The 16,542-nt window shown below is 27.1% G+C and overlaps 2 protein-coding genes across 3 annotated transcripts in view; both read right to left on the reverse strand.

Annotated features, from left to right (window-relative positions):
• LOC136986347 (maternal embryonic leucine zipper kinase-like) overlaps positions 1 to 13,077 on the reverse strand; it is a 261,268-nt gene extending 248,191 nt beyond the window's left edge. The window contains exon 1 of the mRNA XM_067283857.1: positions 13,063 to 13,077. The gene's annotated coding sequence lies outside the window, so the exon portion shown is untranslated. The remainder of the gene's footprint in view (positions 1 to 13,062) is intronic.
• LOC136986345 (cell division cycle and apoptosis regulator protein 1-like) overlaps positions 12 to 16,542 on the reverse strand; it is a 42,562-nt gene continuing 26,031 nt past the window's right edge. For both annotated transcript variants that reach the window (XM_067283854.1, XM_067283853.1), the window contains 8 exons: positions 11,154 to 11,363; positions 10,892 to 11,083; positions 9,575 to 9,676; positions 9,412 to 9,490; positions 5,083 to 5,243; positions 1,240 to 1,381; positions 905 to 1,162; positions 12 to 830 (listed from right to left, as the gene is read on the reverse strand). In XM_067283854.1, coding sequence (XP_067139955.1) covers positions 532 to 830; positions 905 to 1,162; positions 1,240 to 1,381; positions 5,083 to 5,243; positions 9,412 to 9,490; positions 9,575 to 9,676; positions 10,892 to 11,083; positions 11,154 to 11,363 — 1,443 coding nt within the window. In that variant the 3' untranslated portion in view covers positions 12 to 531. The remainder of the gene's footprint in view (positions 831 to 904; positions 1,163 to 1,239; positions 1,382 to 5,082; positions 5,244 to 9,411; positions 9,491 to 9,574; positions 9,677 to 10,891; positions 11,084 to 11,153; positions 11,364 to 16,542) is intronic.

Genomic DNA, 16,542 nt, shown 5'->3' on the forward strand with positions numbered 1-16,542 from the left:
AATGTATTGAATTTTCTCCTGTACTCCATAGTAACTTTTATTTACATAAATAATATGTTTCATACAAAACACTCACTATTAATTTTCAATCAAAATTTAAAATGGTATCTATAAACAAATCTGTAGAAAAACTTTTCTACATTTATTCGTTCAAGATTTATAAAATCTTTTATGGACTAGCATGTAATTATAACACAGTTAAATTCCAATATTTACAAAAAAAAAAGAAAAAAAACAAACAATAGAATTTATCTACCTACCAGCTATATGGCATCTATAATATCTTGTCATAATTACAAACATGTTTACAACAAAGTGTGCATTTGTTATTTTAATGTTTGTGATCAACAAAGTTATGACACAAAAAGAGGTAAATTCCTCATTTTAAAATTAGGAATGGCAAAAACACTGTGCAAAATTTTGTTGAAGTGCAAAGGAATTCACTGGTTGCAATTGATGCTTGATTTTCTGAGATGAATAAACTGTAATTACACTGTACAATATATATATATGGCATATAACCTGTCGTAATTAATTGTCACTTTTTGTTTCTTCTTTTAACTGTATTGTAGAGTTATCATTTCTGGTGTCAGAGCTGTAAGAGGAACCAGATCTGGAAGACGATCTACGAAGGACACTTTGTACAGAAGAATGAAGAGAGTGCAACTGATCTTGACAATTAGATAGTGCTTTTCGATATTTTTCTGATTGAGATTGTACTTTTTTCAGTTCCTCTTCTGTATTTTTCAATTTCTGTTGTTGCTCTATCAAGTCCATATTAGCTTTATTGTTTTGGTTTTCACTAGCTCTAACTTTTTCTTGCATTTCCTCTGTTCATAATGATGAAAATTATTATTAATATTCCAAAAAATTTTGATATTGTATATAAAATTAATAAACTTACTTAATTGTAATTCTAATTCTCGTAATCTTTGTTCAGCTTCAGTACATGCTTTTTCTCGTTTCACCAACTGCTGTACAAGTTTTTGTATATCTACAACTGTACCTTGGTAAAATACAATGGGAGAAGAATCATCTTGGTCATTATTGTTATTTTTATCCTTATCTGTTGTTCCATTTGTTAAACATTCTTGCTTAATGCTTATATTTTTGTTTGGTTCAGTCTGTTTTGTTTTAAAAACTGGGAAAAATTTTCGATTTTCTGAAACAAATCAGCTTAATTCAGCTTTTCTAATCAAAATTTTAAAATGCTAAAAATTATCCAATATAAATTCTTACCTGTTGAAAGTTTTTTAATATAGGTTAAAACTGTCTCATCTTTTGAGTGCTGAGTATTTACGGATTCATTTAATGGTCTGTCAGTAATCTTACGATAATAAAACATCTCTCTCTTACAAGTTTTCTGTAAAATTTTTCGAACCTATTGGATATACATATATAAATTTTAAAAACAGCAATTTTACATTTAAAAAATATAAATGATGTTATAATAAAATTTATTTTCTTGAAACCAAAATAATTTGTCTACTTTTATAATCTTTAAATTATAATTAAATTAATTTCATTAAAGTAATTTGCAAATTCAAATTTTGTCTCAAGCACCAACAAAGAAACAGTGACATAACCTAAAAAACACTTTATGATTATTTCTTATAGTGTTTTTTGTCATCGTAACAATTATTTTACATCAAAATATATATCATGAGTCTTTTGTATTATCAATAATCTTTACAAGTATTATGGTAGTGACAACAGTAACAGCATTCAAATTTTAATCTTTGACAGTGTGGTTACTATGTTTACATTTTTTTAATTAATTAGGTATTTTATTGGAAGATGTAACAGAGATTAGTATTTGTGACTATTTTATATTTTTTAGATTTTTCAATATGGCAAACAAGCAATACAACATGGAGCAAGATGCTGATGTCCTTTTAAAAATGCTAATGACGGAAAATGTCAGGTTTAGAGTTATCTTCAGATGAAGAAACATTTATTGAAGACAAATCTTCCTGTGCTTCACATAAACAACCAGTGAGAGTAGGAGCTGACAAGATCGACAGGCAGAGACCAATGACGACCGAGAAATAGCAAATGGAGAAAATGAAGTTAGTTATAATGATAATGGTAATGTTGAGTGAAAAAGTTTCTCACAGTGAAACTGATGAAATAAAATATGCCCTAACTGGAAGAAAAGATATCAAGTGGCGTCATTGCTCAATTTTTGTAAGGGATTTTTATTCTGAATGAGAACCAGATGACTTAGACAGGAAATTATTGGTTCCTTTGACATATTTTTGCAAGTATATTCCAAATAACCTCTTCGATACAATGGCTGCAATGACAAATATATATGCATTACAAAGTGGAAGGACTAGAAATTTTAATCAACCACAGTTCAGAACTCATAACATTGTTTGAGCTTCATATAATTATGGTAACTCTAAAATTTCCCAGAGTTTGAATGTATTGGGACACATCACTGAAATTGCAATTATTCTTGGACAGTATGACAGATTCTTTCAACTGAGAACAAATTTGCATTTTTAGACAACATTGAGAACTCTGGCTGACCATTTGGCCTATATACTGCTATATGCAACAGATGTCTGGAGTTACTTGTGGAGGAACAGCTCTCTGCAGTATGTAAATGGTAAGCCATCTCCATGGGGAATAAAAATGTATATGCTATGTGGTAAGAGTGGACAAACCTATGACTTTATTCTCCACCAGGGAGCATCTGCTGAATTTCAGGAATCTGTTGAAAACTTTCAGACAAGGACCAACTGTAGTTCTACAGTTAGTTGAAAGTATAAAAAAAAAGGGTCTTAAGATATTTTTTTACAATTTTTTTTCTTCTTACAATCTATTTCAAGCATTTAAACAACACAACATATATGCTGCTGGAACTGTCAGAATCAATCAGTTTACTAATCCTTCTCTAATTTTGGAGAAGGTGTCTCTGAAGAAGGAAAGAGGGTTTTCTGAAGAAATTTGCAGCACAGATGACATAACACTGGTGAAATAGGTTGACAACAAAATAGTTGTTCTTGGATCCAATTTTATTGGGAAAAGAAAACGTGACAAAGTTGAATGCTGGGAAAAGAAAGAAAAAAAGTATATTAGCATTGATCAGCCAGAAGTCGTGAAACACTATAACCACTCTGTGTGGTGTTGATCTTTTTGACCAATTAATGAGTTATTACAGGATTTTTATAAAATCTAAGAAGTGGACACTGCAAGCAATTTTCCATATTGTAGATTTTGCAGTTGTATGGAGTTGGTTGGAACACAGAACAAGTGCCAAAGCCATTGGTGTACAACAGAATAAAATAATAGATCTCTCGCATTTTTGTATGAGACTGGCTGATGCCCTGGTTATGAGTGGTAAGGAAATTTCCAGTAGAAAAAGAGGTCAACCATTTGCCACATCTACTACATCACATCAGACTTTCAATCAGAGGTGACAAGGAGAGACTAGACTCACGAAGAGATTCAATAAGATGGAATTGAACACATGCCTCTTTACGAAAATATTACTCTGCCTAGTAGATGCAAATTTCCAAAGAGCAAAGGACATTCCTGAGTGAAATGTGAAAAATGTTTATAAAAAATAAAAGTTTATAAAAAAAAAACTGTTTTTGTGCATTCCATGTAAAGTAAAAATACTGTGTTCATTATTTCTAACAAATTACAATATAAACTCAAAAGCATGGTTATGTATGTATGTGTGAATTAGGTGTATTGGGTATATAAAAGAGTTCACAATTAATGACATTGTGTCAAAATGTTGTATAATTTCAAGGTGATTTCAACATAGGTTGTGACCCAGTGTACACAGTTGTGTACAGACTGTACTTTGAAAACAGAAAAATATACAGTCAAACCTGTTTTTATGCGGGGGATAGGGACCGCATAAAAGAAAATGCATAAAAAAAAATTGCGCGAAACTTCACGAGTGCCTATAAAAAATAGTTTTCGCAACACAATTAAAAAAATATTTTTTTATGCGATGAATAGGGACCGCATAAAAAAAGTCTCATGTAGAAAATAACTCGAAACCGTACGAAATAACTAGGAATTGTTTTTTTAACTCCTTGGGCCTTTTTCTGCAACACCTAATGGGGAAAAAAATCCTCTAAGAATTTTAATTTTTATATTAATTAATTATTTCCACTTAAATACGAATCTAACATTAAAAAGTTAAAAATAATCATTAAATAATGATTTTATTTGATAAATATAGCTGCAGGAAGTGTTATTTCATTTAACAAGGCCTGAAATTTCACACCTGCAGTCTAAAGAGGGAGGGGAGCTAACTTACCTCATCTGTTCAAATATAACATAATATTTATGGTTTTTATGCTATTAAAATAAGAGGGGACCGAAATAAATGTATGAGAAAAAAATTTTACTGAATAAAAAATGAAAAAACCTGCTGATGTCATAGAAAACAACCAATAGAGTTTTTAAAAATTTTACAGGAGTCAATTATGTTCCAATTTGATTGAAATTTTCATATACCACGCACAAAAAAAAATCGCACAGAAAAAGACCGCACAAAAACAGGTTTGACTGTATTTCAATGCTTTTTGCTTCTACAAATCATAAAAATATTACTAATTAATATTATAACAAAAAAATTTTTTTACACTCTGGAAAAAATTTAGGTCTGAATGGGTTTAGCTTATTTTTGTTATAAAGAATAAATTTTATCTCAAAGTATATATTTTTCATACTTTTTAAATTTAAAAAGTGACTGAGCAACAATGAAAATTTTGATTAAACTTTTTGCATTGAAATTAAGTTAAGAACAAAGAAAAATCCATAACAAAATTTGAAGAAGTCTTTATTCATTAACTTGCAGTCAGATAAATAAATTGAGAAATTGTAATCTTTTTAATTCTGAAATATTTTAAGAATTTTCTGAATAATATAATCGACAATACAGAAGTGAGAAAGTGAGAAATCTTATTAAATATTTTACTAAAAAGTTTTACTTGTAACAAACAAAACTTTATACATTTTCAGAAATAATTCATTATTATATATTAAAGTAATCTAGATAATATTTAAAATAGAAAATTATTAGTATTTTAGAACATAATGACAAGTACATACTTGTGATCTTGATAATTTTAATCCAATCATATATAGTAATTCTTCCAAATCTTTTTCAAGAATATAACCACAATATGTTTGATCAAAGTAGATACAAGCTAATAAGAGACTTGGATCAACTGTACAGGTTTGTTTTTTCTTGTGTTTTTTCTTTCTTTTTTCTAATGGAATTAAACACATGAGAGATTTCTTTTTAAGTACAAGATTTAAAAATTAATTTCACTATTCAATAAATATAAATTATTAATAATAGAGCTACAAATTACAGTCAAACCATTCAATACAATTGGCACTTTGTATTAATGAGGTTTGCATTAAGGAAATTTTACAAAATTTCAATTGTCATATCATCAAATGCCAAATTTTCTTCCAGTTATTTCACCATCTTTTATCTTGTTTGGATATGTTAAAAAAAAATAAGTCAACACTAAATAGTCTTATGTGTTGCTCCAAATACTTTAATGAGATAGAATGGCTTAAAGAAAGAATCAGTTCTTGTATGTTGACCTCAATTAGAATTAGTAGAACAACAATTAAAGTTACTAGATGTAACAGATCCATCTAGCCACCAAATTGAATCCAGAAGCTGGATATGTTTAAAATGTTAAAATTTTACAAGTATGCAACTCCTAGATATCTGTTGAAAGATAATTATGAATAATTTCCCAGAAGTGTATAATTAAATTTTATCACAATAATGATTCACAACTTGAAGTAGAGCCAATATAATTAGTAATCATTATAAAAAAAAAAAAAACACTTCAACCACAAGAGTTTTAAGCCTTTCAATTAGTGATGGGACAGTTAATTGAAATTGGAAAAATCGGATATTTTCCAGAAATTGGAATCAAGCAAATCTTGTCACAATTTCAGATTCTTAAAAACAATTCTTCCATAATTTTATAAGAAAATTAATTATTTGTTTCAGTCAGATTAAAAATTTTTACATTATCATCAATTAAGTATTAATTGATTGAAACTTTCACATCAACGAATCAGAAAGCAACGGCCCATACAAGCTGACACGATGGGCTTTTCTTTCATGTAGTCAGAGTGATGAAGATTGCATTTGGTAAGTTCTTACTGTCCCCATTTTAGGAAAGATAGGATGACTTTAGATTTGTCATCTGGCAAGCAATTCTGTATATTTATATCTATATAAATATTAAAAGCAAAGTGTTCAATCACTATTGCACACAAATAACGTAAATTTTAAAATTAATTTGATTTACAATTTGAAAATTTCAAAACAACTTTTAAACAGTTTTTAAAAACATTGTTTTAATTTTTAATTAATTTGATTTTAACTTTAATTAATTTTATGATTTTATTTATAGTTTTGGTTTCTGTGTAAAGGCCAGAGTTTTAATTATTATTTTTAATCATTTTTATTTATTTAATTTTGCCTGCATTTTTTAAATCCTTGATTACAATTTTTTCAATTAATTGCAACTGTTTTTTTTCTTCTGCTACGTAACTATAGAAATTATCTTTTGTGTGGTTACACTAAAACAATCAATTTCAAATTTATTTTAATTTTTTAGTGATTTCATTAAAAAATTTTTAAAGCAAGCAAATTAATTATATCTGGGTTAGCCTGATAGTTTAATCAATGTTATCTAGTTTCAAATTAAGGTCAGCAGTCAGCAAAAATATTTATAAGTGTTGGCAAAACATTTTAAAATGTAAACAAAATTATATATTAATTAAAAAATATTATATAAAATTATTTTTAATTTTTAGTATGATACTTATAATGATAAAACGACTCTCATGATTATTATGAAAGCTTTTGTTATGATTCACAGATGATGCCATAATACGTTAAATTTTCAAACGCAATTCATGCGTTAATGCAAACATATATTTTTACTCAAAGTTTAATGCCATTTTGAATTTTAAAAATTGATTTTTCAAGATGAGTCAGTCTAGGTATTTGTGGTTCAAGTGAATGAATTCAAAAATTGGTTAACTCATAAGGATGATATTTGTTTAGCTCATTGCATCATTTTCCAAACTTCACATAGTATTAAATATGATGCAATGTTTATTTCAAAAGACTGATTCTGGATTTTCTGATCATTTTCCATTCTTAAGCTTGATGTTTGTTAATTAATGTACAGGTAGGGCTCCTACAATGCGGTACCTTTACAATGTGTTTTCGCTCCAACGCGGTTGGAAAAATGCAGAAATTTTCTTACAACGCGGTTTGGGGTATTTAGAAATGAATTATCTTTCACATAATAGAAAAATCGCAACGGATCACATAAGTGCAGGGAAACTTGATGGAACAAGCTCAGATCTTGAAATAAGGTCAGTCAAACATTCTTGAACAACTATAATAAGTGACGATGAGGACTGAATTTGAGCATAACATTATGTTTCTTTTTGATTTTGACTTGAAATCATAATGTTTTTAGTTTTTATATGATGTTGAATTTTATTTAAGCTTTTTATGTACATAAATTTAAAAATGATGAAAATGTTACACCATAAAAGGCAGTTTTTCTCTTTTTAGAAATGAATCCCAGTTTTCGTATTAAGTTGGTGTCTCCTATAACGCGATTTCCCACAATGCGGTATTTTCAAGGAACGTATCTACTGCGTTGTAGAATGCCTACCTGTACTTTGCACATAATATAAATCGTTAATTTTTCAAAACTAAAATAAACTTTAGAAAGTATTCAAAACAATCAGAATCAGGAGAAATTTTGGTATCGTCCCATCACTACTTTCAATATAATTTTCTTTTATACTGTATCACTATTTATCTGTGCAATGAAAAGTTATCACTCTCTCTAAAACAAGAAAAGATGGAGAAATTTCATTCTATCATTAATCTACGCAAATACCTATCAGAATTTTTTTTTTTAAATACTTTTTTTAAAAGTTTTAGTAATTACATTAAATGATTATCATAATTTTTAATTTTTACTATTTGAATAATTTTTGATGAAATGAAAAAACATCCAAATGAGGAATAAGTTTTAGCAAAAGGCAACAAAAGTAAAAATTCTAACTCTAGTTAGTACTTGCTCCAAATTTTCTAGTTTCTCATCAATAAGTTGAATGGTTCTCGAAATGATTCATATTCTTTGTATCAAACTTACATTCATAATTTTTTTTGTGTTGTTTAATTTCTACAATATTTTAACTAACATAACCTTTAATATATTGTAATATTTTTACTGTAATACTGCAGTTTGAAAATAATATACAAAAATATTTTGTTTTCTACACTTTAAAATTTGGCTGAAATCATAAATGAAACAAATCATTGCAGATGATTTGTATATACAATTTCACAAGAAAACTCATCTACTCATATAGCGTTCATAAAAAGCAAAATGTCCTAACTTTATAGGAATAATAAGCAATAATAATTGAAAATCATATAAATTTTTTCTTTGGGTAATTTATGGCTGACTGTAACCTCTTTAGTTATGCATATAATCTTCAACAGATGGCATTAAAAATGTAATGCTTTTCCTTTTCAAGAATTTTTGGAAATAACAGTTTTCTATAGAAAAACCAGTACATTTTTAAGCTGAAGATTGTATGCTCAAGCAAAAAGGTTACAATCAGCCTTAATTATAAATTATTTCTTATTATGTTTGATATAAAATTTCTAAAACAATTGTCAAAATAAGTTTTTAATTATTCTATGCACAAAAAATTATACCTAGAATATCATAAAAGGAACAGCCATCTATTTGGGCCAAAACAGAGAACACAAACAAATCAATGTATTTAAGGTAAATTTGTCTCTCTTATTTAGGACAGCAACAATTGTAACTGAATGGCAAATTATAGATGGTATACTTTTAGTTGTATCAAAGTTATGTCAATTATTACAAGTCGCATTGTAGAATGGTTTTAAAGTAGAAAATGATATTCTTCTGTTCAGTAATCCCAAAATGCAACAAAATGATTGGAGACTTCAGAAGACCAAATGTATGATGATGCCCTTAATTAAGAAAGCAACTGAGCAGGATGCTAAAGAACATGTTGCTGAATTGACACACTATTTCATGCAAGAAGAGAATGAAAACAGTGCTTTATCTACTTTAGACATATGCACTGATTTTGTTCAATTGCAGTCAATAAAGAAAAGATGTCAGAACACACTTGATAAATTTTTTCAAGGTTATAATAAAAATAAAACATTTACTGAAAAATAAATTAGTTAAAGATAATGTCTTTTTATTTTGTACATTATACTTGTTTGTTAGACTACCATAGAGAGAGAATTTTTTTAAGCTTATCAGAATAACAATATGGCCAAATTAATGAATAAACTATATTATGTAATATTAATATTAAATATACCTTTATCTTCATCTTCATCACTTTCTTCTTCATGATCACTACCATAATCTTTTTCATCTTTTTTCTTATGAGTCTCTTCCTAAAATGATAAATAAAATTATTTTTATACACTAATGTATAAAATCATCATCATCATCAATTTCGATTTGAAAAATAAAAATACTTTTTCATTTTTTGGTTCAGGAATTTCTGCAAGTTTATAATAAATAGTAAATCCAAAATCTCTCATCAGCATTTCATTAAACAACTCAGCAAATAATGATACCTATTTATAACAAAAAATATAAAAATAAAATTAGTTAAGTGTATAAAAAAATGCTAAATGACTAATTAACAGAATAGCACTTTACTGTTATATTTGACATTAGAATAAATAACAGTAATAAATAATAATAAAAATGTTATGTTAGTTTCATATGTTGATTATGTCAACAGACTTTTAGAATGACCCTTGTAATTTTCTGTTAAAATTCTCAACAAGTTAAAATTAGGCTTTATTCTTATTAAACCAAATAATATAAAGGCCAATAAATTTAATCTTTTCATTCACAGAGATAGATAAAATTATAAATGATAACAACAAATCTGGGTGGTTTGGAATTCATTTGACCAAATAAAAAAATATTGAAGGCATCATCTTATTAAAAAAATTAAAAGAGAGAAAGGAAATGTCCATTTCAGATTACAGTTGAACCCCTTTTATAAATTCTTCAAGGAAACCGATAAAAATATTGTTTAAGTGAGAAAAACATACAAGTGAATCTACTTTTGAATTGCTTTTAGAGTGAATATAATCATCAGAAAAGTAGCACCACACAAATTAATATTCTACAACTTAATCTGTATGTGTAATTTTTAACAGAAAAGTTTCAGTTTACTACCTATTTAAAACATTTCAACAACAAATAGAAGGAAAAGTAAACCCAGTCTAAAATTAAGTTGTATCTACTCTATACATATAGAACATCCCTTAGCTTAAAATAATCTTAAATGTTTTTCCACCATGAAAGGGCAGCATCAGAAATTTATCACAATGAAATTTTTGAACAAGTGGATGAAGTCCCCCTTAGTCTTTACAAAATATTTGTAAAGTTTTGTTTGTTTATTTTTTCAATGGATTTATCTTATACTTGGTACAGGTTATCTCCTGTTGAAACACCATGTGAAAGAATGAAGAGCCATCCTAAAGGATAGTTCAAACTGACAGTAAACTAGAAAAACAACTTTTATTTGTTTTGCAAAAATTGGTTTACACTACACAAACATGAAAAGCAAATATTTTCAATGTGTTGTACTGGTGAAGCAATTTTGTTGAATGGGAAAATTCATCAGAAATGGAGTTGCATGCAAAAATTTCTGAGAAATACATAAGCTCAAAGAATACATAAATTCATAATTAAAAATTCATATTCATAAATAGTGACATTGTGAAAAAGCTTAATGCAATGCTCAGAAATAAAAACTTATATAATACTTTTACCTCAAATGAATGTTCTTTATTATCTGCTTGCCTATAATCCAAAAGAACTGAAAGAGACATGACTGTGCAATCAAATTTTCCATTTTTTGCAGTTTTAGAGGGATGTATTATGATGGAAGGTGTTTCGGGTAATTGATAATATTCATCTAAAGAAACCTGGTCCTTTTTATCAGTTTGTTTCCTAGCATCTTCCTATTAAATAAAAAATTATTGTTATTTTGCAAATAATTTCCAATGAATAAATTTAATAAAACCAATTAACCTCCTTCTTTCTCTCGTCTTCAGTATCATCAGTTTCTTTTTTATCTGCATCTTCTCCTTGCTCATCAATCTCTAGTGGATGATCGGATTCTTGTTTCTCTTCCCGTTCCAATTCTATTTTTAATGCTTTAGATAATCGTGCAATTAACTGGGATTTAAGTCCTTTTGTACTCATGTTTCTTGCATCTAATTCACTCCGTAGATCATTCACCTATTAAATAATTGAACATTTGCTATTTTAGATTTCACACCTTATTTGGATATTATTTGGATTTACTTATGCTCATTAAATGTATAATATATTAATCTTCTTGGCCTTAAAAATAAAATAAAATAAAATAGATTATAATAAGAGTAAACACTTTTCATAATTGAATACATTTTTAAACTGCTTCTTATTTAAACAATAATTAAATTATCAGGTTGTAGCATAAATTCCATGTGAAAAAATTTAAAATTTTATTAAATCATAAATATATTGCCCCCTATTAGATATTATCTTATGCCACCTTTCAGGCAGCTTTTTGAAAACCTATTGGAAAAAATTATTTAGAATTCTCTTCCTGAGAATTGAAGTTGTTTCCATCAAGATAATTTTTCAAGCTCTGAAATAAGTGGTAATCTGAGGAGCAACATCTGTGAAATATGGGAGATGTATCACTTTTACCTAGCCAAGTTTCTCCAATTTTTAGAGGTTATAAGAGGTGTGTGTAGATAAGCATTATCTTGATGGAACAGAACATGTCACCTATTGACCAGTGCTAGACATTTTTCTTGTGGGATTTTATCAAACAGCTCACTTGTTGACAATAAACTTCACCTATGTCTCATTCCTTCCCAGCAGCTCAAAATTTATCACACCTTGAATATATCAAACAGTGAACAATGTCTTCATTGAATAATATTGCTCACTGTTTGGTGGGATATGCAAAGTGATACATTTTGAGGTACTTCTACTGAGCCACTGATGACAGCATTTAATATTCTTATATTGTATCCATTTTTCATCTCCAATACAATTTAATCCATAAATGGAGTTCAGAGGTAATGAGAGTACAATGAAATGCACACATTGATACAATGTTTAAGTTGTGCTGGTGATAGATCATGCAGCATCTATTTTCCCAACTTCAGCATTTTTCCCAGTTGTTTCAAATGTCATTGAACTATCATATGACAACATCCAGTTCTTGTACAACTGTGAAGAGTTTATTTTCCACCAGAGTTTTCAGAGCATTGGACAGAATTTACATTATAACCTGATAGAAATTTATTAATAAAAATGTAGTATGAAATATGTAAATGTAGCAAATAAATATTGCATGCTACTGATGTTATGACTGCATACAGATTTTATATACTCTTCATATAAACTTTTATAGCTGTAATATATCCAGCAACAAACAAAATTAACGAACACTTTCAACAATTGAACCAAAAAAACAGGCATGGTTAAAATTCCAGACTTGTACTAAAATTATTTGAAACAAATTTTTATAAATGTAGCCTTGAAAGCAAACCAAATTCATCAAAAATGCTTAAAAATAAAAATTTATTACTCTTATATAAGCACTAATTGAGATCTATACACTATTTTGTAGAACTGATTTTATTGGTAAAAACAATAAGAATGTGTAACAATGATTTCAAATAAAAATTACACACATTATGTAAAGATTACTTCATTTATACAAAAATTTAAATTTAAAATAGATTATTAGAAAAAAAATTCTAGTAATTAGTCAAAATAAGATTTAGAATTATTACAAGTGTGATGAGAAATTAATCAAGAATCACATTTAATTTTACAGAAAGCATAATGATGCAAATAAATAATTAATTGAAAAACCACATAGTACAATATGAATTTAGAACACTTTTTAAACAGCTTAGTCATTACCTATCATTACAATTACTAAATATAAAAATATTGAACTGCTGTTTATAGTAAAGCTAAATCAAAACAATACTCAGGGTGTTCCAGAGGCCCAGAGAATTTAAAAATATCTTTATATATAAACATAGCCTTTAAATGCATTGTTTCAGTGCCAGGAGGAGTTAAAATTCAGACTAGCTATCTTTTAAGATGAAGATCTGCAGTACCACTAAGTGCTACAGAAAAGCCTTAATCTCTGCCCTTTAGCTTCTTACCTTCAGAACCTTATACTTTTGCAAAAACATAAGGTTTGCTTGCACTTCTTGGACCCTTATAACAGCATAATACACTGAAGGGCAGCAAGATTAAAGCTTTTCTGCTGTGCATAGTAGTACTGCAGAGCAGCATTTGAAGGGGAAGCTAGTCCAAATTTTAATTCCTGGCACTGAAACAATGCATTTGAAGAGCTATGTTTGTAAGATATTTTTGAATCCCTTAGGCCTATAAAACATGCTTTAAAAATATTGCCATTTCCTCAAAGAAAATCCTGTAAAATCTAAATAATAATATATCACAGTTAAATCATTGCTTTTTTTAAAACTCAAATGTATTTTATGTTGAAAAATATTCATTTCTAAATAAAAATTTTAAACCTAAAAATAACTAGGCAAAGTTTTAAGTTTAACTAATTATTAAAAGTTTTAGTTAAAATATACTTTTATTAACATTTTCAATTAACAAATATTTTTCATTCATCAATAATACAATTTTATTAGTCAAATGTGTACTGAGCATTTGTCATATTATTTTTCAAGTGTGCTCTAGCCACTAGTGCATTTTCATGTATATCAAAATCTTAATGAATAATTATTAACATAAACAATAGACAATGTCTACCTGAATTAAATGACACACAATTCTTTATTCCAGTATTAACTATTAGATCAACATTACTACAGTTAATGTTCTTTGTTTTAAATTTTGTTCTATTCAACACTATATTTAAGCTAATAATGATCAAAATAACAGAAAAAAAATCACTTCTCATTATATATCTTTTGCTTCCTTAAATAAGCAATTTATTTATCTGTAAAGATTTTAATGTCATGCCAACTTACAATCCATTTTCAAGATAAAACAGTTCTGTTTATTTTGATCTGAAGACATATCTCAATACAAACCAAAGTATTAGAAATTATGTAAGAAATCTAACAAATTAAACAAAAATATTTAATAAAAATATTAATAAAAAAAATTTTTTTTAGTATTTTAATTGTAGTATAAATTTGTAGAAATAAAATATCAAAACATCTTATGTAATTTTATGCAAAAGATAAATACACTCAAACCTGTTTTTGTGCGGTCTTTTTTTGTGTGATTTTTTTATACGTACAATGTGTTTTGTGCAATTATTTTTGTGCAGTATACCAATTTGATTGAAATTCATATACCGCACACAAAAAATCACACAAAACAAATCACACAAATAAAAAATCGCACAAAAATAGACCGCACAAAAAGAGGTTTGAGTGTAATATCAGTCACAAATAAAATTTAAAAAATCTCAAAAAATTATAAAAATAATGATTACCAAAAATCTGGATTTCAATTGCAAATTAATTTAAAATTAAAGACATTTCTAGATTTTTGATTATCAAATTCTTTAAAGGAACATGACAAAAGGTAATAGTATTTGGATAATCTGAAAAATAGCACTTTATAATTTCATTTTAGTCAGTCATTCAAGATATTCTTTTCTGATAATTTAATTGTGCTTTTGTAAACTTCATTCACAGAAACATGTCTTGCTCATAGATTAATTAAAATTGTGTTTATATAATTGTTACACTGATTACAGAATATATGATTAGACTACTGATTCTCAACCTTTTTTTTGTCACAGTACACTTTTAATAATTTAAAAATTTCGTGGCACACAAAATTTTTAAATTATTAAAGTCTGTACGGTTACTTCAGTAAGTACTGCAGGACAACTGGTTATGTCATAACAGTGATTTTTAAACGTAATTGGTTATTTAGGACACATTTTCTAAATGTCTTGGTAACTACCAGCAGTTACCGGTACCACCAGTTACAATTTCCAAACGTGCTGTAGGAAGGTAGAACTGATTAAACTACTCGTCTGACATCGCTTATGTATAGATATTCGCAGTGGCAACAAACTTCAAAAATCTCGCAGCACACTAAAGTGCTGTGGCACATTGGTTGAGAATCACTAGATTAGACAAATATTCCATAACTTTCCTCAAAGAAACGTAATGCAAGTTTATATTGATTTTGAATGAAAATTTTTGATAGTATAAAAATTTCTTAACTGTTATACAATTAAAACTTTGTATCATCAAAATTAAATCAAAAACTATTGTATTGCTATGTAGTTAATCAATATTTTAGAATTTTTCTTTATCAAACTTCTAATAAATTTATGTTAATATATATTTTTACATTTTTATTAAATCAATAATGAAAATAAAATTGGCTTTTCTTGTGAAAAAAGTTAGGAAAGAATTATGGATAATTCTATAACTAGTATACCTAACTGCAGATACAAATTTGTCATGATTATTTCATCTTAAATACAAAAAATACTTTCAATTAAAAAAACAAATACTTAAAAAAATATTTTTTAAAAGTAAAAACTAAAGTCAATCTATATATTTATAAAAAACATTAAAAAAATTAATGGCATCAATGTTCTTTTAATGTTATTCAGTAACATTCCAGAACATCTCTAAAACACTATGTAGAATTAGGCTTTTATTTAGACAACCATTGATGTTGATATCCATTAAGTGGCAATAAACCTTTTATTTAGTGAATACACATTTTATAAAGACTCCAATTACTAGGGTATGTTCTATAATTATTTGCATATGAAGACTAAAAGATTATAAAAGGCTGTACTTAGTAATTACAAACTGAACAGTAGGAGATGTCTAAGTGAAAGCTTAATTCTATATTCACTTTTGGTAACTTTCAGATGGTGGCTGCATAGCGTTAAAAAGAAAAGTTGAGTTCATTAATATATTTTTAATGTTTCTTGTAAACATGTGAATTAATTTTAACTCTTATAAAATACCTTTATAAATATTTGTATTTTTTAAAGTTTATAAAATTAACTTTATAAAATTAAAAAACTCACCCAAATAGAGATATTTATTTAGAATTAATCTATCTCATTTATACACCAAATCAAATTACATTTAGAACTTTTGAAAGTAGAATTGAAATCAAATAAATTTAGAAAACATATTTACAATATATTATTACTTGCAAAGTATTATTATTACAATTATTCATTGCTTTTTGCCCTCAGTACTAAATTAAATTGTGATAACATAACCAGTTCTTTAAATTTTAGAACTTATCACACAGTGAATATGATATTATAAATTATAGTAGTTTATTTTATATCTAAATTTTACAATTAGTATATAAAATCTACAGTGATTTAATTTTAATTAATATGTACTAGCACACCCAAAATACATGT

The sequence above is a fragment of the Centruroides vittatus genome, unplaced genomic scaffold (genome assembly GCF_030686945.1).
Source record: "Centruroides vittatus isolate TY-2023 unplaced genomic scaffold, ASM3068694v2 scaffold_1015, whole genome shotgun sequence".
Lineage (NCBI taxonomy): Eukaryota > Metazoa > Arthropoda > Arachnida > Scorpiones > Buthidae > Centruroides > Centruroides vittatus.